The sequence below is a fragment of the Ambystoma mexicanum genome, chromosome 9 (genome assembly GCF_040938575.1).
Source record: "Ambystoma mexicanum isolate Mex_15411 chromosome 9, UKY_AmexF1_1, whole genome shotgun sequence".
NCBI classification, from domain to species: domain Eukaryota; kingdom Metazoa; phylum Chordata; class Amphibia; order Caudata; family Ambystomatidae; genus Ambystoma; species Ambystoma mexicanum.
Window position 1 is genome coordinate 1,535,288,566 of NC_090931.1, and position 27,387 is coordinate 1,535,315,952.

Genomic DNA, 27,387 nt, shown 5'->3' on the forward strand with positions numbered 1-27,387 from the left:
AAGGAGAAGTTAGGTATGGTGGGCTTGGACGAGGTGGGTGGGGTGTTGGTAGGTTTAGTTCCTGTCTGTTTAGGTAGTGCTTTGCAGTGGTCTTTGATTTTCAGTTGTAGAAGGTCAATTTTGTGTTGCATGGCAGCTTGAATGCTGGTACACCAGGCTTCGTCTTTGATTATTTCGTCCGGTGTATTAGGGGGGGGAGATGAGCTCATTAAAAATGGCAAAGATCTCCTTGGAGTGAGATTTGGCATTGGAGATTCGTGTGTTGAAGGCGTTGGCTTTGGCATTGGTGATAGCCATCTTGTATCGGTGGGAGCTTAAATTGAATTTGTTTTTGGTACTGGTACAGGGGTCAGATTGACAATTTTTTAGTGCTGCTCTTTTGTGGGATCGCATTGAGTGCAGTTCTCCGGCATGGGGTCTGGCATGGATTCACATGCTCATGAATATTGCCCGTCGTCAGGCCGGGAATACTCGGTAAAGAAAAAATCAGTATCAGTTTCGTTTCTGATCTGTCTTTCTTAGTAGTAACCAATCACTGATCTCTGGGTCATACTGACCCCAGTCAATGACTGCCCTCTACCTAAGCCAATCCCCTGGCAGCCAACCTCAGATTTTTACCGCATGTTCAAGTGTTGGGAGTCCTCGTGTTTTAGCTCTCGAGCTTTTACTGCGTTTTCGCGCTTTTTCAGGAGATTTTTCGGTTAATCGAGCATCAAGCTCCACCGTTTCTACTTCCGATAACGGGGACCCATTTCGGAATTCTTCTACGCCCCTCAAGGGTGAAGTTTTCATCGAGGTACGCTTCTTGGAGGATTCCCGAAGATCTGTGGCCTACCTCAACGGACATGGCCCAGGACAAGGGAAGCTCGACGCCCAAATCCAAGCTGTTCAGGAGCTGCCCAGGATGCGGATTGCAAAATGTTTTCAAGGAGGACGAGCATTCGAGATGTCTCCACTGCCTTCATGAGGACAAGAGGCACATGGAGAAGGACTGTGCGTTCTGCAAGAACCTGTCGGAACGGACCAAGCAAGATCGTCGTTCCCGCCTCGCCGCCTGGCTGGAGAAGGGCACAGCAGGTGAGAAGGCGAAGAAAAAGTCTGAGCGGTCTTCTAAGTCCTGTGAGGGTGCCCCGGCGACGGGTGCCCAACAGAAGGCCAAGCACCGCGGGCACCGGGAGCGCTGAAAGGTCGGGCTCCTCGGGTGGCAGGCAGGGCACGACTTCCCCGGCACGATCAACCACGAGCCAGCGCTCTGGTTCGGGGAAGAGGAAGTCCGAGGACCCGGGTAAGTTTCTGGCGATGCCCCGGTCGATCTCGAAGGGAGCCGAGGGGGAGCGAGGCGATGACCCTCCCCCCAAAGCGAAGGACCAGGACGAACCTAAGGTGGTGAGGGCCTTGATCCACCCGGCAAAGGCCTCTATCGAGGTTGTTGCAGCGGCCCTGGAGAAACAGGCAGAGGCTACGCCAGTGGAGGCGGCCTCGGGGCCCAGAGTTTCCCTGCCTCCGCGGAGGGAATCCTCTTTCCAGACCATCGTTAAGACCCCCGTGAAGACCCCGGCGGAAAAAGAGGGGGGGCGGTGGCCATTACGGACTCGGATTCAGCCTCCGAGGAGGATTCGGTGGAAGCCGTGAAAGCCCTCAACGTGAGGTTCATAGGCCTCAACGAGAGGTTCAAGAAGGTTCGATCCTAGGGGATGGTTCCCGCTGATGTGATTGAAGATAGCGACGACGAGGGCCCAGTGGAGCAGCCACCCCGTCCGTCGCAGCCATTACCCGAGCCCCAGGATAGCTCGGCGGCCATTTTGTTGGCGATCCAATACTTATGTACTGAGATAAGGAAGAGGTTACCATGGACCCCGACGGAGGATCCAGAACCAGGCCCATCGGGAAGCCCTCCGAACAAGCGGAGGAGAGTCCACCGCGCTCCGCCTTTCGTGCCCGCGAGGCCTGTGGACCCCTCATCCCCCTCGCCGGACCCTTGGGAGGATACGGCGACGGATACGGGGACGGACGACGACGGCGGGGATGACACAATGGACATCCCGTCATCACCGCCCCCCCCTCGGGCCTCTCCGCCTGACGAAATTGGCTCTTTTCACGCCATGATAGCCAGGGCATCCGAGCTCTTCCAGCTCTGCCCTGAGGAACAGAAAAAGGAAGGTTTTCTTTACCAACGTCGAGAGGCCAAGAGAAAAACGGTCCTTGCGGTGCCGTTGCTCGACATCTGGGACGAGGGGCTGGCTATCCTCAAGAACCCTTCCACGACACCCGCGAAGAGGGACAGGTACAAGAAGTAGTACCGGGTCCCCGATGCCGCCCCCTTGTGCCTCAGGGCCCAGCCCACGCCGGACTCTGTTGTCTCGGCAGCGGCCAAGAAGAAAGCAGCGGGTGCGGCGGCTTCAACTTCCACTTCCCCGCCGGACAGCGAGGGCAAGAAGTTGGACTCCATGGGACGAGTCATCTCGTCGGCGGCGACGACAATTAAGGCGGCCAGTGCCTTAGCGATTGTGGCCCGTTACGACAGGGAGCTTAAGATAGCTCCTCTGCTAGACTTCCTACCAGACGACAAGAGGGCAGAGGCCCTACAGATTCTGCAGGAAGGGGAGGTGGCGTCGGATCACGCCTTAACGGTGGCAACGGACATTGCTGATACCGGATTTTGCCAACTGGGCAACAGGGTTTGCCTCAGACGACGAGGATGGCTCAAGGCGACGGACTTTCGCCAGGACGTCCAGACCAGAGTGTTGGACATGCCGTTCGACAGCAACAACCTGTTTGGAAAGACGGTGGATGAGTCCCTCCAGCCTATCAAAACAGACACAGAAACAGCCTGTGCCCTAGGAGTCCTTCAGCAACGGCAGCCCTTTCGGAACTCTGGAGGCAGACAGGGAGCCTCCAAGGGATCCAGCGGCGGCTCTTCTACTTACCGCCAGGCGGCCCGCTCCTCGTCCCAGGAGGCCTATAGAGGCCGCGGCAAGCAAGGAGGGTCTTGCCGCCGTCGGCAAGGAGGCCAAGGCGGCAAGGCCTCTTCCAAGCAGGACTGAACCGGCCGTAGCATCGGGCCCCCACAGAAGCACCCCGGTGGGAGGCCGGCTGACGAAGTTCGTCAGCGTGTGGGAGTCATCTCCACCGACCGTTGGGTGCTGGACACCCTGGCCCGTGGACACTCGCTGGAATGTCAAAGGAAGTGTCCTTGCATTCCTCCTGTGGCCAGGAAGGAGAATCATGTCCCTCAACTGCTGTTGGAGGTAAGGGCGATGCTCAAGAAGGGTGCCATCAAGCTCGTCCCCAAGAGGCTCCGGGGCTCCGGAGTATACTCAAGATACTTCCTCGTCAGAAAGATAGGCGGTTGACGCCCCATCCTGGACCTGCGTCGGTTGAACAGGTACATCAAGGCACAGAAATTCAGGATGGTCACCCTCCAGCACGTGCTGGGACAGCTGGAGGAGGGCGACTTCTATCGTCACTGGACCTGGAGGATGCTTACTTCCACATCCCCATTCTAAAAGGACACAAAGTTCCTCATATTCGTAGTCCAGGGGCATCACTACCAATTCAGAGCCCTGCCGTTCGGATTAAAGTCGGCACCCAGGGTGGTCACCTGTGGTGGTGCGGCTGCGCCTGCAAGGGATCCACGTCTACCCCTACCTGGACGACTGGCTAATCCATGTAAGGTCAAGAGAACTCGCCGTCCAACACACATCGAGGACCGTCCACCTGCTCACGGAGCTGGGATTCGCCATCAACTACCCCAAATCCTATCTGGTCCTGTCGCAGGTGGCACTGTTTCTGGGAGCAAAGCTCGATACAGTGAAGCGGCTGGTATCTCCGTCGGAAGAAAGGACGAAGGCCGTTTTGGGCAAGGTGCAGCGCCTGTTAGCCACGGATGTGGCCAGAGTGAGGTCCATCCAGTCCCTCCTCGGGATGATGTCCTCATGCATCTACCTTGTGCCCCTTTGCAGACTTCGGATGCGTCCGCTACAAGAGTGCCTCGACGCCCGCTGGATTCAAGCGGCGGGCAGCTTCGAAGACAGGATTCCGCTCGATGAGGAGTTCCGTATTCTATGGTGGAGTGCCCGGGCGCACCTCGCGGCAGGCATGGACTTTCAGGCCCCGGCGTATCAGGAGACAGTAACGACTGACGCCTCCCTGGAGGGATGGGGGGGCCCACACCGGAGATCTCCACGCAAGAGGCCTCTGGCTCCCAGAGGAGAGGTCTCTTCACATCAACATCCTGGAGCTACGAGCCGTGTTCTGGGCGCTCAAATCGTTCCTTCCGTCCCTCAAGGACAAAGTGGCGAGGATCTTCACCGACAACACCACCATGATGTTCTACATCCGGAAGCAGGGAGGCACCAGATCCCCAGCCCTATCCAAGGAGGCCCAGGATCTGTGGCACTGGGCCATCGCCCAGGGGATGTTTCTGGTTCCCTTCCACCTGGCAGGAATAAAAAACACCATTGCTGACTCACTCAGCAGGGCGCTCCGCTCGTGCCACGAGTGGGAACTACGCCAGGACCAGGTGGATCGGCTCTTTCAATGGTGGGGCAAACCCCAGATCGACCTGTTCGCGACGGCGACGATCTCCAAGTGCCAGAGGTTCGCCAGCAGGTTCGCACAACCGAGGAGCCTGGGCGATGCTTTCTCGTTCTCTTGGGACGGCCTGTTCCTGTACGCGTTCCCTCAGCAGCCGTTGCTGCTCCGTCTCATCAACCAGCTCAAGAGGTCCAGGTGCAGGATGATCCTCGTCGCACCGGCGTGGCCGAGACAGATCTGGTTCCCGGACCTTCTGGACTTGTCAGCGTCCCCCACCTATCAAGCTGGCGACGGACGCAGATCTTTTCTCCAGAGAAGGAGACGCCATTCTCCATCAGGACCCGGAGTTGCTGAACTTGCAGGCTTGGCTCCTGCAGCACTAGAGTTTGGAGGATACAATATCCTGGCTGACTGCAGAGAGGTTCTTGCAAAAGCCAAGGCGTCCTCAACTCTCAAATGCTATGGACATAAGTGGAAGAGGTTCTCTGTCTGGTGCCGTGCACAGAAGATTAACCCTCTACGGATTACGGCCCCTCAAGTATTGCCGTACCTATTGTCGCTGGCCAAAGCTGGACTGGCTCACACCTCCATCAAGATACATCTGGCTGCCATTTCCCGATACACCAGAACTACAGGACGGGTCGTCCTTGTGGTCTCATTGCCTGGTGAAGGAATTTATGAAGGGATTATTCCGATCGTTCCCGCCGGTGAAGGCCCCTGCCCCGGCCTGGGAGCTCAACGTGGTGCTGACCAGGCTCATGGGGGGGGGCCCCATTCGAGCCTATGCATTCGGCGCTGTTGAAGTTCCTGTCGTGGAAGACAGCATTCCTTGTGGCCATCACCTCCGCACGACGAGTGGGATAGATCCAGGCCCTATCTTGCAAGCCTCCATACTTGACTTTTCACGACACAAGGGTGGTGCTGAGGATGCACCCCTCCTTTATGCCCAAGGTGCCGTCAGACTTCCACCTCAACGAGCCCTTGGTGTTACCAGTTTTCTTCCCGTTGCCTTCGTCTCCGGCCGAGAGGACTTTGCACTCGCTGGATGTGGACCGCACAAAGAGTTTTTGGAAGACATCACAGCTGTTTGTGAACTTTGGAACTGTGAATCAAGGGAAGGCTCTCCCAAAGGCTTCCATTTCCAGATGGCTCTCCGGCTGCATCATGCACTGTCACCGGTTGGCAAACCGACCGCTGCCCGGCCGTCCGAGAGCGCATTCGACCAGAGCGATCGCTGCTACCACGGCGTTCCTGTCTGGTGTGGCCCTGCTGGACATCTGCAGGGCTGCTACGTGGAGGTCGACGCACACCTTCACACGATTCTACTCTGTCGATCGGGACTCCAGGGAGGAGTCCAGGGTCGGCCAAGCAGTGCTGCACAACCTGTTCGCTTAAAGTGAGCCTGGTGAGGAGGTAAGAGATGCTTAATGTTGAGTTGTTGTATTGCTTAATGTTGAGCCTGTTGCCACCTCCCGTGGTTGTGTATGTGTATACTGCTATGTATTCTTATATTCATGAGCATCTGAATCCATGCCAGACCCCATGCTGGAGAAGGAACAAGTTACTTACCTGTAACTGTTGTTCTCCAGCATGGGTCTGGCATGGATTCACATGCAAACCCTAACTCCTTCCCCTCTGCGGTTCTTCACTTGGTCATACTGCCACTTTACGTGCTACCAAATCTGAGGATGGCTGCCAGGGGAGGGGCTTAGGTAGGGGGCAGTCATTGGCTGGGGGCAGTATGACCCAGAGATCAGTGATTGGTTACTACTAAGAAAGACAGATCAGAAACAAAACTGATACTGATTTTTTCTTTACCGAGGATTCCCGGCCTGACGACAGGGAATATTCATGAGCATGTGAATCTATGCCAGACCCATGCTGGAGAACAACAGTTACAGGTAAGTAACTTGTTCCTTCTTCAGTAAACCATGAGTTGGTGTGTAGGGATTTTTTTTCTTTTTTCCATTCGAGTGGTGCTATTTCATTGATAGCTTTGGTGATGACCTCTTTGTAGATGTCTGCTGGGATATTGGGGTCATTAGCGAATGGGGGAGCTAGCTCGGGGGTATTGAGGTATGGGCGCAGGTTATCTTCTATGAGTTTTTTAGAGCTTCTGACTTGTGTGGCGCTAGCAGGGGTCAGAGTTTTGTGGTTTTTGGTGATAGGAAGAGAATTCTATGCAGTTGTGGTCAGTCCAGGGCATTGTGGTGTTAGAGGTGATAGTGGAGAGGCAGTTACAGTCCAGTCAAGAATGCGTCCTTTGGTGTGAGTAGGACTTTTTGGGTGAAGCCCAGGTCATTGAGTTCCTTGGTGAGAGTGGCTGCGGATTTGACCTTGGTATCATTGAAGCCGAGATTGAGGTCTCCTAGTAGAAGGGTTTTGGTGGAGCTTTTGATATTATTGCTGAGGATGTGAATGATGTTTTCCTGGGAGTCTGGAGTGTTGCCTGGGGGGCGGTATAGTAGGTGAATGTTGATGGTGCTGTTGGGTGACAGTGTGAGTTTGGCCGATAAGAGGTCGGAGTTGTTGGTCGAGGGGTGACTGACAGGTCGGAGCTGGAGGTTCTCTTTGTAGATGAGGGCTACTCCGCCTCCTGTTCGTTCAGGTCTGTCTTGTCTGAGTATGGTGAAGCCTGGTGGTAGTGCAAGTGCAACGGCGGGGCCTGATGCGTCATGAAACCATGTCTCAGTGATGGCCAATAGGTCAATGTTATTGTTAGTTATGAGGTCATGAATATCAGATGCATGAGCTGGGAGTGATCGGACATTGAGGAGGGCACATTTAATGTGCGGTGTGTGTGGTTTATTTGTGGAAGTGCGAGAGGTGGTCGTATCTGATAAGTTGAGTGAGGTGGTGTAGGGGGGTGTGGCGAGGTTGGTGGGTGGTGGGCTGTGAGAGTGGGTATCCCATGTGGGTGCAGCGTTTGGAGATGGAGCGGGAACTCAGTCTATAGTTCCTGTATTCTGTGGGAAGGGGTAGTGTGCTAAGTTCTGTGGTCTGAGTGCGAGCTCTAAGTCTTTCTAGTCTATGCATAGTTACAACACCGGGTGTGCGGTGTGGCATGGTTAGTGTGGTATCTGGGGTAGCGAGAAGCTTATGGTGGGCGAGTGGGCTTAGAGGTGTGGGTCTGAGGGGGTGGATGCGAGTATAGTGTTTGAAAGCGGTGAGTGTGGTGAGGAGAGTGAGTAGCGTGAGTAGCGTGGTGGTGGCAGCGGTGAGCTTGCAGGACGCTATGGGCATGATTGTAAGGTGGGCGGGGCTGTGTGTGGAGGAGGACACAGTCAGATTGGGTGGACCTAGTCTGGGTATCAGTTCAGAGTGGGCTGAAAAGCATCCTAGGTCCTAGGAGGTAACAGTGTGGCTATGTGCAGCAGGAGGCACTGGCCGGATTGCAAATGAGCGACTATAAGGCACAACACAATTCAAATGAGGTCTGAAAGTAACCATAAGGCACACCACAATTCAAAGGAGGTCTGAAGGCGACCATAAGGCACAACACAATTCGAATGAGGTCTGGAAGCGACCATAAGGCACAACACTATTCGAATGAGGTCTGAAAGCGACCATAAGGCACAACACAATTCAAATGAGGTCTGAAAGCGACCATAAGGCACAACACAATTCAAATGAGGTCTGAAAGCGACCATAAGGCACAACACAACACAATTCAATGAGGTCTGAAAGCGACCATAAGGCAAAACACAGTTCAAATGAGGTCTGAAAGCGACCATAAGGCAAAACACAGTTCAAATGAGGTCTGAAAGCGACCATAAGGCAAAACACAGTTCAAATGAGGTCTGAAAGCGACCGTAAGGCAAAACACAGTTCAAATGAGGTCTGAAAGCGACCATAAGGCAAAACACAGTTCAAATGAGGTCTGAAAGCGACCGTAAGGCAAAACACAGTTCAAATGAGGTCTGAAAGCGACCATAAGGCACAACACTGAGTACTTTAAGAGAGGCAGCCTCAGTGGACAATAAAGGAGCTTGCTGGATTCTGGCTGGATTTTGCCGAGAAATGGCACTTTCAGGCGGATTGTGGTAGAAGTCGGGGTCAGGAATAAAAAGCAGAGTTGGTGTGTAGTTTGTGCGGAAATGCGAGAGCTTAAAGAAGGATCTAACAAGCCCAGGGGGCCTACCTTGAGATGTGCGGGAAGCTCCTGCTTCGCTTCGCGATGGCACGCTGCGCCTGCAGAGGCGGCGACGCTCCAGTTCCTTCGGTGTCTGTGTGAGCAGTTTGGATGCCCGTGCTCAGCTGGTCTGAATGGTTCGGTCGATATCACAGGCAATATAATGGCAAAGGTGTTTTTTGCGGTTGCTTTATGAATATAGGTGCCAATTTGAGATCTTTTTTCACAGTGGCACCTTGAGATGCATCCTCACAGTTGTTCATCTTTAGGGCAGACTGACTTTTCTGTAGAAATATTGGGTCCCATGGAATGCTCCCTATTCCCTTTCCTTTTTGGGGCTGTGCTTTTACATCTCCTTGTTGAACCGTATCTGGCTCTTTTGAGGAAGTCTTTACGGTCTGGTTGTCCGCTTCACCTGGACCATTTGATGATTTCACATAGAGGTCTGTCTGAAGGCCCACATTTACATTTATAATCTCTGGGGCTTCTTCTAGTTGATCTTTCTGACTTTTCTGTGCTTGATTTTTTAAATGTTCTTGTTTGAACGGATTCGGCAGTTGTTGAAAGTCGAGCTGGACTGAAGTCCACAACTATCTCTTCTCCACTATTTTCTTGACTCTTCTCTATTATATCATTGCTAGTGGGGAGCAAAATGTTTTTGATAAAGATTTACCCCTGAGGTTTTTGTTCCCATATTTTTCTTATTTTTTTGATTTTTTTAAAAACATTTAAACATTTTTTTTTTTTAACATCTCCCAGAGGAGGTATTTGTTCTTTTTCCCCTTGTTTCTCTTTTTTTTTGTCTTTCTTCTTCCTCTCTAGTTCTGGTGACTCGCAGGGGTCCATTCCTCCCGTGTCTTTTCTGTGTTCTGTATTGATTCCCTGGTTTGGATCAAGGAGGGATCGTTGTTTGTCTCCACTGTCCCTTCGACAACATTAGCCAGGCGCCTAAACTCTTCTAGGGTAGAGTCTGATAGTGGGGAATCGTCAAAAGGCTGGTTCATTCCATCTTCTTTTCTCCCTCAGTGGCTACGGGCCGGTACTCTAGCTGTTGTGAGAGCCCATGTAACAGATGGAAACGGTTTCTTCTTCTTTTCTAGTTGAGGACACAACAGCTTGGATTGATGCAATGCCCATGCATTGTTTTGCTACTTCTAAGTTAATGACATTGATTATCCACACCACTGCTATGTCACAGTTAGTCATTTCATTAGTTAGCTCAAGGAGTTTTCCAGCTTGTGCGTGGAACTCCGCCTTGAGAAGCTCAAAGGCAGAGAACCCAGCACAAAATTCATGGCAGAAAGGGTTCCTTCGTTAGTGTGGAGACTAACCTCGTTTATTTTTGTGTCATTTTCCATGTCATTTAGGCTTTTGTTTCTCTTTTTACAGAAATGGGCTTTAATTCTTTTCTGAAATCTTTGGTGGTTAGTGTATATTCCAAGCCCCTTCTCCAATGATGTAATGATGCTAATTGCATCTCTTTGGCTACTTCCCTCCCTCCTTGAGTACTTGTGGGGTCTTGGGAATGCACTTGTGCCTGGGTTGTCATAATGGCTGTTTGTGCTATTGGAGTAGTGCTGGCTACCATTTCTGTAGATCTAGTGGTTAACGCGGGATCTAAATACGAGTCGGCCCATTCCGGTGCCATTAAGTAATCTACTAGCGTTGTGCTCCCTAGTTTCATCCTGTTCAACCTTTTCGTGGGACTCCAAGAAGTTTCAAGTGTTTCTAAATGTCAGCCCTCGAAAAAGCATGATGTGCAAATGGATATTTCCCATCTGTGAAAGGTACAGTGAGCAAAAAGCATGTGCTGCAAACTCATCTCAGAACAGGTTTTCATGTCATGTTCTTTCTGGAGAGGAGCGCCAGCTACCTTTTTTGAAATATTTGCAAGGCACTTGGGGTTGGTCACCCTGAGTTACCTGGGGGCAACCAGACGTGGACTCCCTGCTCACTGTGCTCAGAGAGGCACAGCTTCACCTCACTCACTGATGAGGCCCAACAAGGCTGAAACATGTGTATGGGGTTGCTGTTGGTACTCATATTCAGAGAGGAATTGCCATAGCATTTCGGTGCTGGACTGCCCATGTGTGCGGGACAAAGACTGATATGCAAATGGATATTTCCCATCTGTGAAAGGTACAGTGAGCAAAAAGCGTGTGCTGCACACTTTCATCTCAGAACAGGTTATCATGCCATGTTCTTTCTGGAGAGGAGCGCATGCTACCTTTTTTAAAATACAGGGGTGGTACTGTGTTCGCACCGCTCTTTCATGCCGAAGGTTCCGTCGAAATTCCACCTCAACGAGGTATTGGTGTTACCTGTTTTCTGCACGAAACCTTCAAAGGCCGGCAGAAAGGGCCTTACACTCGGTGGGCATTGCTCGTTCCCTGAAGTTATCCGTGACACGCACGAAGAGTTTTCGTAAGACTTCACAACTGTTTGCGAACTTTGGTCCTGTGAACCATGGGAAGGCCTTTTCCAAGGCTTCCATTTCAAGGTGGCTCTCCGGCTGCATCACGCACTGTCATCGGTTGGCGAACCGACTGCTTCCCGGCCGTCAGAGATCCCACTCCACCAGAGCTATCGCTGCGATGACAGCGTTCCTTTCTGGTGTGCACCTGCTGGACATCTGCAGGGCTGCTACATGGGGGTCCATGCACACCTTCACGAGATTCTACTGCGCCAACAGAGTTTCCAGAGAGGAGTCCAGAGTCGGCCAAGCAGTGCTACGCAACCCGTTTTCTTGAAGTGAGTCTGTTCCAGAGGTAAGAGTTAATTGTTTCTGTTGAGCTTTGCCACCTCCTAAGGTTATGTAATGTTGTACTGCTGTGTATTCGTTATTCATGAGCATGTGAATCCATGCCAGACCCCATGCTGGAGAAGGTTTAAGTTACTTAACCTGTAACTATTGTTCTCCAGCATGGGTCTGGCAAGTATTCCCTCCCACCTACCCCTCTGCGGCTCTTCTTGGTCATACTGCCACTTTACGTGCTTACCAAATCTGAAGATAGCTGCCAGGGAAGGGGTTTAGGAAGAGGACTGTCATTGGATGGGGCAGTATGACCCAGAGGACAGTGATTGGTTTAGAGGAGAAATACAGTTTTAGAGTGAAAGTGAAACTGTATTTTCTTTTACTGAGGTTTCCCAGCCTGACAACAGGGACTATTCATGAGCCCGTGCAGGAGAACAATAGTTACAGGTAAGTAACTTAGACCATCTGGGTTCCGTCCCGTACATGGAACTGAGACTGCAGTGCTTGCATTATGGGACGATGTTCTGAAAAAGTCCTGATGAAGGAGCACTGACTCTATGAATCACCTTGGACCTCTCTGCTGCAGCCTTTGGTACGCAGTATTTCGATATCGTTTCTGTCTAGACTCACCACAGTGGTGGGTGTCTCTGACCATGCAATGGCTTGGTTTCAGGCTTTTCTAACCGAGTCAAGCGCTACTTGTTATTTCTATATTATTGCAACCTAGATACAATTGAGCGCAGAAACGAGGGAAGACCAGTATAAGACTCCACCTTCCTAAAGAAACATACCTTTTGACAGAAGTGTAACTTTAGCATTTCATTAAAAAAAATTCAGCATTGAATGTTCTGTTATGAAGACAACCAAAACAAATAATGAAATCAGGAGTCATACGCAGGTAACTCCTGTTCATCCCGCAATGCAATGCAATGCAGTGCAGAGCAGGGACTGTACACATTGGATGGGGTTATGGGTCATAATGATATTCATAAATAATTGTAAAAATGTCCCAGCAAGAATGTTTTGTTTGTTCGTACTTCTGATGGGTTGACGCTGTACATGAGATTGAAAATGAGTGGACAAAACCCTTGCAGGGGCTTAACAAAATGAGTAGGTGATTTTTAATTATAAAATGATGCTGGTGGTTCAGCTTCTGAAAGTGAGATCTGCTAACAAGACCTCATGCACATAATGCTTGATGCCAAAAAGCATGGTGCACACGTGTAACTATGCGGGTCTGAAACACTCGGCAGTAGCGGCAACATGAGGTGTCCAGTGATAGTCGCATGGGAAATGGCCGTGAGGGGTTACATTTCCCAGAAAATGCACCCTCAATAAAAATCAAACGCTTTACTCACATATTCTAGGATTGGAGTTTATAATATAAAATGATACCCCACCTAAATATTTGTGGAAAGTAATTTAGGGGTCAGAATATGGTGAGAATTTCAAGGTGACATTATCACATGGAAACCAACACATGACGGGGTCATGGTCAGATGTGCATGTCTGTGAGTAGCTGCTGTTTTGGTAAACACCAAGTAAGTGCTGATGGACGGTTGCTTTTAACTGAGTGACATTGATTAAAAATTATATAATTGCGTGTTCTCAGAACTCTGGTTTTAGATTGTAAATGATAAATATAATCCAGGTCTGTTGGTGTCTGATAGGATTGCACAATTAGGCAGCCACAAGAAAAGGATGTGACCCAATCAAGGCACGGCCTGGTGGCAGTGGCGTGTATTTAGTTGTTTGGGCTGGTTCACCCAAAACCGCTATATGCGTCCAACCCAAGAAAAACCCTCTTTAGTCCCTCCAAGAAGACATGTCATCTACAGGGCACAGGAACTCTCCCCTGGCGGTTACATGAGAACCAGTGCTTCAAAGGCAGCCCTGTCGATACAATGGGGCCCTCTCATCAGGATGCTGATTAGTGGAGACTATTTCATGTAGGCACAGAAAGGGGGTGGAATTAAAATGGTACAGGCGAGAACTACAGTTCAGAGGAGTACCAGAGGATATTGCTATGGCTCCCAAACCTCCTGCCCCTTCCCAATTCCTTCCGACAGAGCTCTCGTCGCATCAGAAGGCAAAGGAATCTGCACACAGCTGCCTAGAATAGAGCCCCCACAGAAGGCTAGAAGAGAACAACTCGGCTGTGTTTTTTTTGCCTATGTAAAAGCCCTTGGAATACGTAGACTCTATACAACTACTCACCAGAATCGCTCAACCTCACCTCCTAATTGTCGGGTTCTGCCCCAATATAGCATTGAGGCTGCCATCATCCAGTTGGTGGACGATGACCTCCAAATCATGGATACGGGCGACTCATGCCTCCTTGTCCCCTTGATCTCGCAGCTGCATTTGACATGGTCAACTACTGAATCCTCCTCTCCCTCCTTGCCAACAGGATGCAATTCTGTAGCACGATCCTGAATTTGTTTACCTCCTACCTCGCGGGCAGACACCAGGCCACGCAGATTAACACATTGGGCCTCATTATGGGTCTGGCGGTAACCATGCCGGTGCCACCGGCGGGTTGCTGCCAGACCTGTAAAAAATATCCAGCGCCTGACTTCCCGGTGCCACTGGGCTATTCCAAGTCCAGCGGCCGGGAAAACGGGCCCTGGCGAATTCATTAATCCCCATTCCCAGAGAGTCCCATAGGATGTGAAATAGGGACACGGAAGCACTGCCGCCATTGTTAACGGTGCTGGTGCTTCCATGACAGCTTTGCCTGCTGTGACTTCTGTGCCCAGCAGGGTCATACCTGTTGGGCACAGCGGCTGCGACAGGCAAACCTGTAGTTTTCCATTCTGGAAACAACTGTGCCGGTAAGCTTATCGGCACTGTTGTTTCTGGACCGGCAAACCTAGAATGAGGCCCATTGTGCTCTAACTAACTCAGTCTCCTGTTATGTCCCCCAAGAATCCATTCTCTCACCAGTCCTTTTTAACCTTTACATATAGAGCCTCTGGGCACACTCCTCAAAAATCCTGATATAGCCATCCACCAAAACACAGGCGATGCTCCGTTGTACATGAGTAAAAGGCTCACAGGACATCAATCGTCTCTGCCCTTACATAGCCACCTTTCAGTCCTGGATGTCACCTGCCTACCTTAAACTTAACCCATCCTAGACTGAATTTGTCCTCCTGTTAAACAAAAACTTGTCCAACAATAGTTCAATGATATGCACCCAGAAGGATTTGGTCCACAATTCTCGGATTCAGCGTAATCCTTATGCTTCACCATTGACAGCAGCCTGTCCCTCCAGAAACACACAGCCTAAAAGACCCAAACGGCGTAACTCCTAATCACCACCCTTTGCAAAATCAAACCCTTCATCCAACCAGAGGACTTTTTGGCTGTAGTGCAGGTCCTTTTGGTGTCACACATGGATGGGGGAAATGCTCTTCTGACGGAACTTCTAGCTGCTCACAACGATGCAGCACGTCTTATTAGGAGTGTGTGGAAATGTGAAAGGATTACCCACATCCTACGTGAACTACAATGGCTTCCTCTCCATGGCAGGATCCTATTCAAGACTGCATGTATCATCTACAACTCAGTCACGGGTAGCACGCCAGCGTATCTGGCGGTTGAGCTCCATATATCAAGTGCCACATGCTCTTTGTGCAGCAATCGGCCAGCCTGCTTGAATCGCATCTTATCTGCTGTGAGAAACCTGAGGATATTCTCCCAGGTAGACCTTGGAAATCCCTTATTCAGGTGGCCAGAGAAGGGCTGCCACTCTCAGATCCCAACCCTGGGGTTGGATGAGCGAGGGAGTGTCACCTGGGTAGGGGATGTCAGGGGTATGTTTGGGGAAATACCCCAGGTGAGATGCGGTATAGTACTGAAGAAGGAGGGGAGGACGAGATACCTAAGACCTTTGTAGGCTGTAATACATACACCCCCTTCCTGTCGTCAAAATCCCCTAGAATCCCGAACCCAGTTAAATCCAGAAACCACCTCTCTCAGAATTCCTGCTTTTCCTTGTTCTACCCGAATACTCCTAGTTATTCTTTCCCATCCCTCTGATGATCATTTCCTGCATTCCCAACCTGCTCAGACAAAACATTACCGTTCCCACGAAACCACTTTTTTATTTCATGATAATAATCCCAATCCCTCCCGTTTTCTTCACAAACCCTACCAATCTCTTTATTCCGAAATTGTCCAAACCCCTAGGACAAGAACCATAATCCTCTACAACACCTCCATCTCTATACCCCTTAGGATACCCGAACACTCTAACCCCCCTTTCTGCCACGAACACCTTCGCACAACACAAAAGACAACTGACTAATTCCAGAGCTGTTCACTTGACATGTCCCAACCTAAAGGTCAGGCAATGGACCAGAATCACACACACCTGACGGCCCTTTCCCTTCACCACTGGGATAAAAGGTGGAGCACAAGACGAGCAAGGCGGACCGCACGACATGAGAGCTAACTCAGTACGGCAGTTCAAGAGGAGGCGAAAGATGGCGAATACTGAGAGGGTGACAAGGAGAGAAGTGACCTTGCCCTTTCCAATCAAGTCCTGTGAAAACTCTGCAGACGAAAACATAAAACCGCGGACAAAGGCCAGCGTATGTTGCAGCAGATGTCAATGGTACACAAGACCCTCCTCTGCTGATTAACCAAGCTGGGGAGAGAAACCTAAAGAAACCTGTCTACGTGGTACCAGCCTTGACTCGAAGGAGAAGAAAGCCAATCGATTCATCACAGCCGGTGAGTCGAGGGGAGAGTCCATAAGAAACCGAACTCTGTTGAACAAAAAGTAGCAGGCTGCTAATTTGAACATTGAAAGATATAAACAATTGATGAAAGATGGGGAAAACCACAGCAAAAGAGGCGTCCGGCACCACATGGGTGTACCGTAACCAGAAGGCCTTGGGAAGAGGCGAAGAAAGGTCAAAGTGGTCATACAGGGGTCTAGTGAAATGTTCTGTACCATCGAATGTCTTTGACCGACAGATGATTGTGAAGCTGAGGAAAACAAATCCTGCATGGTGAAATCAGTATATGAACAGTGTGTTTCGTAAAAGTTGGCAAGAGTGAACCCGGCGCAGGGATGCTAACAAAAGGGGCAAAGTCCTGAAGTACAGTGAACAGTTTGTAGAAGTTGGCGAATGTGAACTCAGCAGAGGGAAGCCGACAACCAGAATAATGTGTTGAGCGAAGTGAACCTTACCAAGGGGTATTCACAGTGAAGTGTCTGTAAAGGTTGGTGAGAGTGAACCCGGTAGAGGGAAGCCGACAATCGGGGACAAAGCCGGAAGAACTGTTTAAAAAAAAAAAAAGACACCAAAGACTTGTGAAAGTAAGAAGTACTGGAAGACCAGGGGAAGTGAATTGTCCCTGTTGTCAAGTGGGTGAAAACTCAAAACCCAAGTCCATTGAGAAAGGAACTGTTCAATTGATTTGTTGAATACGATTCGTGAGGGGTCCGGGCCTAGAAGAGGGGGACCCAGGGATGAAGCCATCACCCAATGTGTATGCGCAAAATAACTTTTTTATTGTTTGCTGAATACATCAGGCCCTTGAAGCAAGAGACATTTATTGAAAATCAACGTAACCATCGAAGAACCTGATAGCTGGAACGGAACTGTCGGCTCGTGCTGGGAAAGCTTGAGCGTGTGCTGTGCTTCAAGGTTCCACCTTGTCCCATGCGGAAAACGTGTGGAAGGGAGACCCCTGGCAAACACATCTTGTCTTATTGGGAACACTTCTTTCTTTATTGAAACCCTATCCCACACTTTCTGTAAATGCTTGTAAGGAATTGGCAATAGGTTTTTCTTTAGTATTGGCCCTTTTATTTTGACACAACGCCGCAAGGACTGCGTTATTTTTCATTTGATGGTCAAGACTTACTCCCATCTTAGATTTAGGTTTAAAATGGGTGTTTTTCCACCCTGCATTTACAGTTTAATAAACACCCTTGAACTGTGATCAGTTGTGTCTGCCTTTACTGTTGCCACCCTGAGTTTCTTACACCGCCCATACCCATAAGCATTCCTTCCCTTGTCACTCACCCACCCTCTGGAACTCGACCCGGTACTCCGCTCGGAATGCCCACACAATTTTCCAATTCCGCAATTCTCTCAAAACGTTGTTTTTCCAACAACACCTGACCAAAAACGAATCGCAATGGATACACAAACGGCAACTCTCAGTGCTGCGCTACTAAGATACCAGCCCAAACAATGGCTACCCATACTCTGACAGTGCTGCTCTTGAGCTAAGTCCCTTTAAACAATAAAATAATTTAAGGGAGGAGATCCCTACCCTTAGTTGATACATCTTTGAAATCTTGAATTAGGATTCTCTTGGGCTGTGGTTTATAGTCTGCTCCAAACTCCTTGGCCAGAGTGCTGAAGACCAAAGACTTCAAAGAAGGAAGCAAGCTCTGTCCCTCAACCATTCCAGAGGAACATTTGGCATGATGCTGCTGTGGACCAAGGCCTATCTGCTGCCTGAACACTGGAACCAGTATCATGTTCCCTGTAGGTAAAGGACCCCTTCGGTTGCTCTGAGGCAACCTCCCTACAGCGAAGACCTCTCCTTGTCCCTGGAGAGCATGGACTGGGGTCTCCCAGTGACACGGAAATCCATGAGCAGCCTAGAGTCCTGTCTCCCACCTCCAGTAGGCTTTTTGGGTCGGCTGAACAATGCTCGACTCACTTTCAGTTGATACAGGAACTGTTGTGATGCATTGGCACTTTGATTTGCTTATCTGTATTTTTGAGCAGGCTCAATGCTAACTCAACCCTCTGACGCTAATCATCTTGACTCCACCACCCATTTGGCCGGGAGGATAGCTCAGGGGCAACACCTTTGTCCTGGCAGCAATGCAATGCATAGCAACACCGTTTTGGATCCTAGGCTCACACTTAGAAACTGGTCTCCGGTATTAAGCAGGTTATAAAAGAACAATTATAATTCGATCCGTAGAAGCAGCTCACTCACTTCATCTTGACCACTGATTCAGTCCAGTGAAAGCAATGTCTCAACTAGTCTTGAATGCTGATTGGACCCCGCAGGAGGCAATCGTCTTGCCCTGTCTTGAATGCCAACTGGATGCACTGGGAGCCCTTGTCTCGAATGGTCTCAATGTCAACTAGCCATTGGAAAGACTTTATCAACACCGTCTCAAACTACCGTAAAACACCTAGAAACCTGGCTTGCTGCTGCCATGCCCCAAGGCAAAGTATTTGAGGTTGTCCTTTCACCCTAGCCTGGCTTAAAGTGATGCGACTCTCAACCTTTTTGAGACATTCTTCATCAAGCTTGAGCATTTACTGCTGACATTCTTGCCTGCTGCCGTGGGTTAGTAGTGTTTATATTAGTTTTGCATTTATTGAATTTAAATAAAATCTATTTCTATATATGCTTGAATGGTCGTTCATCTTATTTCGGTTTTGCAGTGCTATTGTTTGAGTTGCTACTGTGCCGGCTCACACCCTACTTAGGAGTATAGCCTGCCCTCGTCTCACGTTACCAGAAGAGCCGAAGATGAGAGACCATTTATGTTGTGCCTTGTGATCGGGATTGTTGCTGGTTTAGTTGTATTTTGGCACATTCCTCACTACTCATCCCTGTTGTCCTGCATAGCAGAATTTGTTTCATCACACAACTCTATTCTTCACATTGAGTGCAGCGCTATGCATATGGCTTCAATACAGGGGATGGTGGGTGGTAGGAGGGGGGGAGGACCTGACTGTAGGTGTCTGGTGCCTCTTCCCTGGATAGGAGCAGCATTGCTGGGCAGTTTCCAGGCCCATGGGAGAGGTTATGTTTGGCAGTATGGCTGCAGGAAAGAGAGGGGACAGAAGCTGAAGGCAGTGAAGAAAGGGGACTGCCTGATTTAAATTGAGCTTTAGATCTGAGGGTTTGGGGAGGGGAATACAGGGAGATAGGTTTGGCCAGGGGCTAGGTCCCTTCCATGCATAGTGGGTAGATGTGGGAGAGGGCCATGGGAGGTTGTAGATTGTGTGAATTGCCAGTTGAGAATGTTATTGAGTAGGATTAAAGGGGTACAGAGGAAGGTTCAGGGGGAGGCTCGAGCAGTAGCCAAGGCAGGTGAAGACAACATAGAGATGAAGGTTCTAGTGGAACGGTACGTGAGGAGATGGTGCATTTTGTGACTTTTCATAGGGGTTACCCTGCAAGCTGTTGCAGTGGGAGTAACACATTGCTGGAGATGTAGTTTGTTCTCAAAGACAAACCAAGATTGTGAGCCCTTGGAAGAGAGTTGCTGAAAGGATGATTGGGAGGGGAGAAGAGCTGGGGAGTCGAGAGCTTAGCTGTTGATGTATACTCCCAGGATCACACAGTTTGTTACTGGGCAACAGGAGCTCTAATTCGGAACTCGGTGCTAGTAATATTTGTTGTACCTTGTGTGATGAAGTCCCCTGCCTTACCTTTGGTGACTGGCAGTGGGGTGGTCAAAGGTGAGAAGGGCTGGTTGCCTGAGCTTGTGGCTGCTGGTCCATGTGGGGATATGGCAGGGATCCCTGCATATATAATGTTGTGCTTGACACATGTAAAGAATTAAATGAAGCATATGCGTGTTGTTCCTCATGTAATAGACAAAAAGAAACACTGTTCTCCCACTCCGGCTAACATCACAGAGATTACAGAATTGCAGTTGCTCTATAACCGAAGAGATCCATTCACAGAACAGGTGCAATTCATAACCCTAAGTACCACCGACGACGAGGAAAGACAGACTGTAAAAATATCTGGCTTATTCAAAAACAATGCCCTTTTAGAGAAGAAGCAGAAGGAAGGTGTTTGGGGGAGATTGATAAGTTAGAGTGATTTTGAGAGGAGAGCTGGAGGAGTTTACAGTGGAGAAAGAGACTGATCACTATCTGCGGGCAGAGTATTGAGGCGGTTGGAAGGAGAAGGTTTACCATCTGAGTATGGAATTATTAAGATGGGCAAAGAAGATTACTAACATGCGGAGGGAGAATATCGAGGAGTTGGGGGGGGGGGGGGGGTACTGAGGAGGTCTGAGGTCAGATTTGTTAAGGTCTGGAGGGAGAATATCAAGGAAGATGAAAGTAAAATTGTTACAATCTGGAAAGAGAATTGTTGAGGAAAATCTAAAATGTGTTACCATCTAGTGAGAGAGTATGGAAGAAATTGGATTGGGGCTGTTATCATTTGGAGAGAGAGTGGGTTGAGGGGAGGGTTATCCGAAGAGGAATCATCAAGGAGGGTGAGGGAGAAAAGAATCGCTACCATTTAGGGTGGAGGATGGAGGGAGAGTTGCGAAGTCTGAGAAGGTGTGGGGAGGTAAGATATCCATACTAGCCGGAGAGATCAGGAAGGTTCCAGAAGACCAGCTCAGTCCATCGAACACATCAGAGCTGATTCGGGGTACGAGATTGTACAATCGAATTGAAGAACTTGGAGGTTAAGACAGGGGATCTGGACCCTAGAACAGGGTGGTGATCCGGTGACGGCAGACCCCTAAGCATGGCCCGGAAATATTGGGAGAATGGATCAGTGTTGAGAGAGATTAATCTATGTCTCATAAGATAGTGCAACACTTTGCCAAGCCCATGATTTGTTGGCCTCGGAAAGCCCGTACCACAGGCTCTAAAGAAGCGGATTAGGGACACTTGGAAACTTGAAACCCGAAGACAAAAATCAGGGTGCTCCACAGGACAGTGTAGCAGGGCTGGTGGCCCTAACCATCACCCTTGTGACAGACATTCTCTTGGACCCTGAAGACACAGATCAGGGTGCTCCACTGGACAGTGTGGCAGGGCCACATTGGGCCCTAACCAGCACCCCTGTGACAGACATTGTTTTGGAACCTGAAGACACAGATCAGGGTGCTCCACTGGACAATGTGGCAGGGCCACAGTGGGCCCTAACCAGCACCCTAGTGACAGGCATTCTCTTGGCGTATTTACCATTTCTGATTTCACATTCTGATGTGTACTTTTTGAAGTAGTGAGTGAGATGTATGTTTTGCCAATTTTGTTCTATTTTTTGAGTGCCATCACCTCCTCTCAATTGAATTGTCCTCTCTGGCTGGTAGTGAACGTCCAAGTGAACATGGACTCTACTGAACACATGCTCACCTATGTTCAACAACATGATTATTTGTTTTTCTATTAAAGCACTTTGGGCCTCATTCCGAGTTTGGCAGTAATTTGGTTGTAATTCTGATGAATTACCGGCAGAATTGGTTATTGATATCACAACTTGGTTCCATAGGTTTACCACGTGATTGCAAGTGGTAGTAGGGCAGTGTTGGTGCCCATTTATGGAGTCCATAAGACTCCATGGGGGGTAATTCCACAGATATTTGTCCTTAAAGTGGATGATTTACTTCCAGCATTTTGCTGGAGGTAAATCCTCCACTTCAACACCAAACGCAGGATTTGGTGGAGCAGTAAAAATAGCTGAAGTTCCGTTACCACCAAAAAAAGGGTGTAACAGAATCCCCACTTTTGTTTACCACTCTGCCAAACTCAGAATAAGGCCCTATGGATATTCTGAACAACTTGTCTCGTGTTTAGTGCATTCTTGGGTCATTCCATGACACGACCGAAAATAACTCTCTGCTTCTTTTAATAGAAAATGGAGCCATGAGCTGCGACCAACAGTCCCAATTCCTGACACATATAAGGGGCAATGCGAAGAAGAAAGTGCTTACCTGCAGAGTCTGTTGGAAATGCTTCACTAACAGGACCAGTCTAAATATGCACAAGAAATCCCACATAGGCTACAGACTTTACAAGTGCACAGAGTGTAATAAAAGCTTCAATACAGGCTCAAATCTATACAAGCATCAGAGGATCCATACTGGGGGACGACCATACCAGTGTACAGAGTGTGAGAAAAGCTTTGCTCGTCTCTCAGATCTGCAGCAGCATCAGAGGATACATACTGGGGAGAGACCTTACGAGTGCACAGAGTGTGAGAAAAGCTTCACTCAGAGGATTCATCTTTACACCCATCAGAGGATCCATACCAAGAAGCGACCGTACCAGTGCACAGTGTGTGAGAAAACCTTCACTGATAGCTCAGACCTCACCAGACATCAGAGGATCCATACAGGGGAACTAACATACCTGTGTACAGAGTGTGAGAGAACCTTCACTCGGAAGGCAAGTCTGTACCAGCATCAGAGGATCCATACGGGGGTACGACCATACCCATGTACAGAGTGCGAAAAAAGCTTCACTTGGAATTCGGATCTGTACAAACATCAGAAGATCCATACTGGCGAACGACCACACCCGTGCACAGAGTGTGAGAAAAGCTTCACTTGTACCTCCCAATTGTACCAGCATCAGAGAGTCCATACTGGGGAGCGACCATACCAGTGCACGGAGTGTGAGAAAAGCTTCAGTCAGAGGGTTCATCTGTACACCCATCAGAGGACCCATACCAGGGAGCGACCGTACCAGTGCGCAGTGTGTGAGAAAAGCTTTCCTTGGAAGTCCAATCTGTTAGAACATCAGAGGATCCATACAGGGGAGCAACTGTACATGTGCACAGAGTGTGGGGAAACCTACACTGATAGCTCGGACCTCACCAGGCATCAGATGATCCATACAGGGGCGGAACGGTACACGTGTACAGAGTGTGAGAAAACCTTCACTGATAGCTCAGACCTCACCAGGCATCAGAGGATCCATGCAGGGGAACGACCATACCCATGTACAGAGTGCGAGAAAAGCTTCACTTCTATCTCACATCTGTGCCAGCATCAGATGGTCCATACTGGGGAGAGACCATATCAGTGCACGGAGTGCAAGAAAAGCTTCAGTCGGAAGTCGGGTCTGTACCAGCATCAGAGGATCCATACTGGGGAGAAACCCTATCATTGCACAGAGTGCAAGAAAAGCTTCAGTGACCCTTCAGCCAGGAGCAGGCATCAAAGGACTCATACTGCGGAGAAGCCCTATGGGTGCACAGAATGTGGTAAGCACTTTACTCGCCAATCGAACCTCAGAAAACATAAAATATCTCACACGGGAAAACTTGTACCAATGTAGAGCGTGTGGGGAAAACTTCGATCAGAGTTCACATATGTACAGCCATCAGAAGTTTCACAGAGAATAAACCCCTATGACTGTAAGAGTATCCTTTGGGGTCCATACTCGAGAGAAGCCCTATTAATCCACAGAGTGAAAGAAAAGATGCCATGGATCTACCCCTGAGCAGCCATTGCAGGATCCAGACTAGAGAGAAGCCCTATTAATGCACAGAGAGAAAGAAAGGATTCACGCCGGATCAGACTGAGCAGCCCTTGCAGGGTCCTTACTAGAGAGAACCCCTTTTAATCCATAGAGTGCAAGAGAAGATGCCATGGATCTCCCCCTGAGCAGCCATTGCAGGGTCCAGACTAGAGAGAAGCCCTATTAATGCACAGAGAGAAAGAAAGGATTCACGCCGGATCAGACTGAGCAGCCATTGCAGGGTCCATGCTAGAGAGAGGACCTATTAATCCACAGAGTGCAAGAAAAGATGCCCTGATCTCCCCCGGAGCAGCCATTGCAGGGTCCATACTAGAGAGAAGCCCTATGAATCCACAGAGTGCAAGGAAAGATGCCCCGGATCTCCCTCTGAGCAGCCATTGCATGATCCATACTAGAGAGAAGCCCTATTAATCCACAGAGTGAAAGAAAAGATGCCCTGGATCTCCCCCTGAGCAGCGATTGCAGGATCCATACTAGTGACAAGCCCCATTAATCCACTGGGTGCAAGAAAAGCTTTGTTCTGGATCAGCCATTGCAAGACCCATACTATAGAGAAGCCCTATGAATGCTCAGTGTGCAAGAAACATATCTGTGTCCCATCAACTCTGAACTGGCTTCATAGCATCCATACAGGGCAGAACCCCTATGGGTGCACAGAATGTGGTAACTGCATTAATTCAGCATGAGAGAACCCACAGGAGAAAGATTGAACAAATGTAGAGTGGGGGACACGTCATTCAAAGTTGACATCTCTGTAGCTATCGGAAGACCTTGTCTGGGGAAAAGCCTGAGAAGTGCCGCGAGTGCCCGAGAAGTGCAGTGAGTGCCCCAGAAGTGCAGCGAGTGTGGCGAGCTATTTCACCTGGCATCAAACCCGAGAGGACATCAGAGGTCCACCTGAGGTGTTGGTTCTGAGGTGGTTGCAACAGTGCTTAAACTTCATACATGGATAACCTACTTGCTGTGTTGTTAGTTCACTGTATAGCTGGCCAGCAGAGGGGTCGGAATAACTTGCACTGTCTTAGAAGCTGCAGAATCGGGAGCTGTGCACTGGCCCCAGAAGGTTAAAAGAAAGTGAGATGTTCCAACTTCTAGTAAAGAACATTCTCTTTGCCAGCCCTGGCTCGGGTTCCTTACATCACCCGCTGTTTGTACACATTTACCAAAGCAGGAGGCACTGATTATAAGAGGAAAGACACAAGGAGCAAGAAGCAACAGAAGCCGCGAAATCAATTTAGGAAATGGACAGCAAGAAGCAGCACAAGTGTTGTGGACCGTAAGATCAACTAGCACTGAAGCGGCTTCTGATCAGGAATCAACACATGAATGGCAACAGAAAGGGGATCTGGAACCTAGAGATCAAGTTGATCCTAACAGCGCAGGATGGTGGGCCCTGCAAAGGAGAATGCAGATTCATATTCACTTTTTCATCATCAATTGACTCCTGGGATTAGGGGAGCAGCCACTCCTGTTGCTTGGAACGCAGTTGGAATACTGCATTATAAGCAAGCTGTTGGATACTGAGAGTCCCCCTCACGGGTCCCTGCCACTGCCATTCCTAAACTAAACTTGGCTGCTGACATGTCTCCTGTGCTGCTCCACCTCCTCTCCGCCAGTGCTCAAGGGCTCACCGTACATTGATTCCTTTTTTTATAGACTGCTGGCTGTCACGAATGGAATAAAATCCTTCACTAAATAAAATGTGAAAAACGTCTGCATAATAAACAGTCAAGTTTACATGCAAGGGTTATAGTTAAAATGGAGATGTGGTTATATCAAATATAACATTGTAACGTTTACCTGTAACGCCCCAAGTCAAATTCTATATTCATCCCTTTAGGAGATCATGATGATAATTATTTGATCCAAAAGCACTCCTATGTAATATAATTATTTGTATATTTCTTCCTTGTGATGGAATAGTAACAACTTCAGGGGTAACACGCTGGCTTTAGTGTGTTGATGTTTGCAGAAGTGTGTAGCTACTGCTGATTTTAACGTGTGAATTTTGATGTTGGATTTATGTTCCGCCCATTGATTATTATCCCTTCAAGTGGCCATTCCAACATAATGTTGGCCACAAGGGTATATGTGTCCATAAATAGCTTTTGTAGAGTTGCATATAACCAAATCCTTCAAATATATAGGTTTTCCTGCATACTGATATCTCAATGCATCACCCTGGATTAAGGTATGGCATAACAAACAAGGAAATGTTTCCAGTAGCATAATTTAAACAGATGCAGTTCAGGGCAGCAACACTCTACACGTTCAATAGCAAGGACCAACTAATACAGTGATTCAAACAAACACTTACTCAAGGTTTCTTGGTAAAATAATATACATTTATTTACTCAGTCCATTAGAAAACAATACACTAGCATAAGCAGCTCAATATCAAACACTAATAAACCACAAAAATACAACCGGTAAATAAATGAACAAGTTTAGCTCCCCTGAAGTGGGAGAAAAATGGCACTTGATATACTTCATAAAGGGGTAAAAAGACAAGGTTATAAGAATAGACAGCCCAAATACATTCATAGGCAGGGCAAAGGTTTTCAGTTAACTGCAACCAGCAATTCTTCTCATAGGCCTGGGCCAAAGTCAATTCTTCAGAATCTTTGTATAGGATGGCACAGTTCTGGTAGATAACGGTTAAGTCTTTGCCACAGAGTTTAGAAGAATTTGGCTAGGCGAAAAGTTTGACGAATGTTTAAGGAAGGACAAGCCTTCGCAGTTGAGGAAAGGTTCACGCACTTTCTCGATGGCCGAAAAGATTTCCGGACCGTGTTTGCACAGTACCTTGTTAATGAAGAAGAGCTGTAGCTGAGGCAGTTGTTTCTGGTAGTTCGAGCAGATCTCGCTGTTCCTGATCTTCCGTCGTGGGGACATGGTCGCCGGGAGGTTCCTGCACTGCCCAGGGATGAGGCCAAAAGCTATAGCAAGACGTCGGTTTAAGGTGTGAGTGCCTTAAATTCCACAAGCTGGTTTCCTTCCCTCTGGGTATCCGGTTTTCAACAGCACTCTGATGAAAATCCGACCACATGGGTACAGTGTCCAGGTGACTTGCGAGTTGGTTTTTCCCACCAAACTCAAGGGAAGAAGTTAACCTTGAAGGGCTTCTCTGTCGATGGAGTTCCAGGCAATTCGGACCTGCAGCAGGGCTTCACCGGTCATCCAGGAGTTGCCGCAGTCCTCTTCCTTCAGTTTGTCTTCGGTTCTTCCGTTCCAGTGGTTGACTCTGCTTTCCAAGTCCCAGAGACCTGCTTTTAAACAGTTTTCCCCCATTCATTCCAGCCTCGCTGTCACTCACACAGCAGGCTGGCTGTCCTTGCCGGACAGCCACCCGGTAATCACGCCAGAGTGCATACAGGTCTCATAGGAGGCTAAGCACAGGGAGTTTCGGGCACCTCCGCCACATCCTGTCCACCCCAGACACTCAGGCGCCAGAAGAGGGCTTCAGCACTGAAGCCCGCCAAAGGCCAACAAACAAAGTGACCAAACCTGGTTTGGCGCGCAAACACAAGAAGGACTCTTCCTAAAAGAAATGGCGAAAAAAGATGACCGGAGTCTGTTTTTACAGACCGGTCTGGGGCGCCATATTGAAAAACATGGCTGACCCGATTTTTAGCTACCGATTTTAGCAGTCGGGAAAAATCACGGTAGTTTAATAAACTTGACTCCTTATCACCATCTGGTATGAACGAAGATTACTACTTGGG

The 27,387-nt window shown here is 49.0% G+C and overlaps 1 protein-coding gene across 1 annotated transcript in view; it reads left to right on the forward strand.

Annotated features, from left to right (window-relative positions):
• Positions 1–24,952, forward strand: part of LOC138487574 (zinc finger protein 271-like) — a 46,737-nt gene extending 21,785 nt beyond the window's left edge. Inside the window, exons 2-3 of the mRNA XM_069614048.1 lie at positions 22,032–23,384; positions 24,780–24,952. Coding sequence (XP_069470149.1) covers positions 22,032–23,384; positions 24,780–24,952 — 1,526 coding nt within the window. The remainder of the gene's footprint in view (positions 1–22,031; positions 23,385–24,779) is intronic.
• Positions 24,953–27,387: the final 2,435 nt, after the last annotated feature.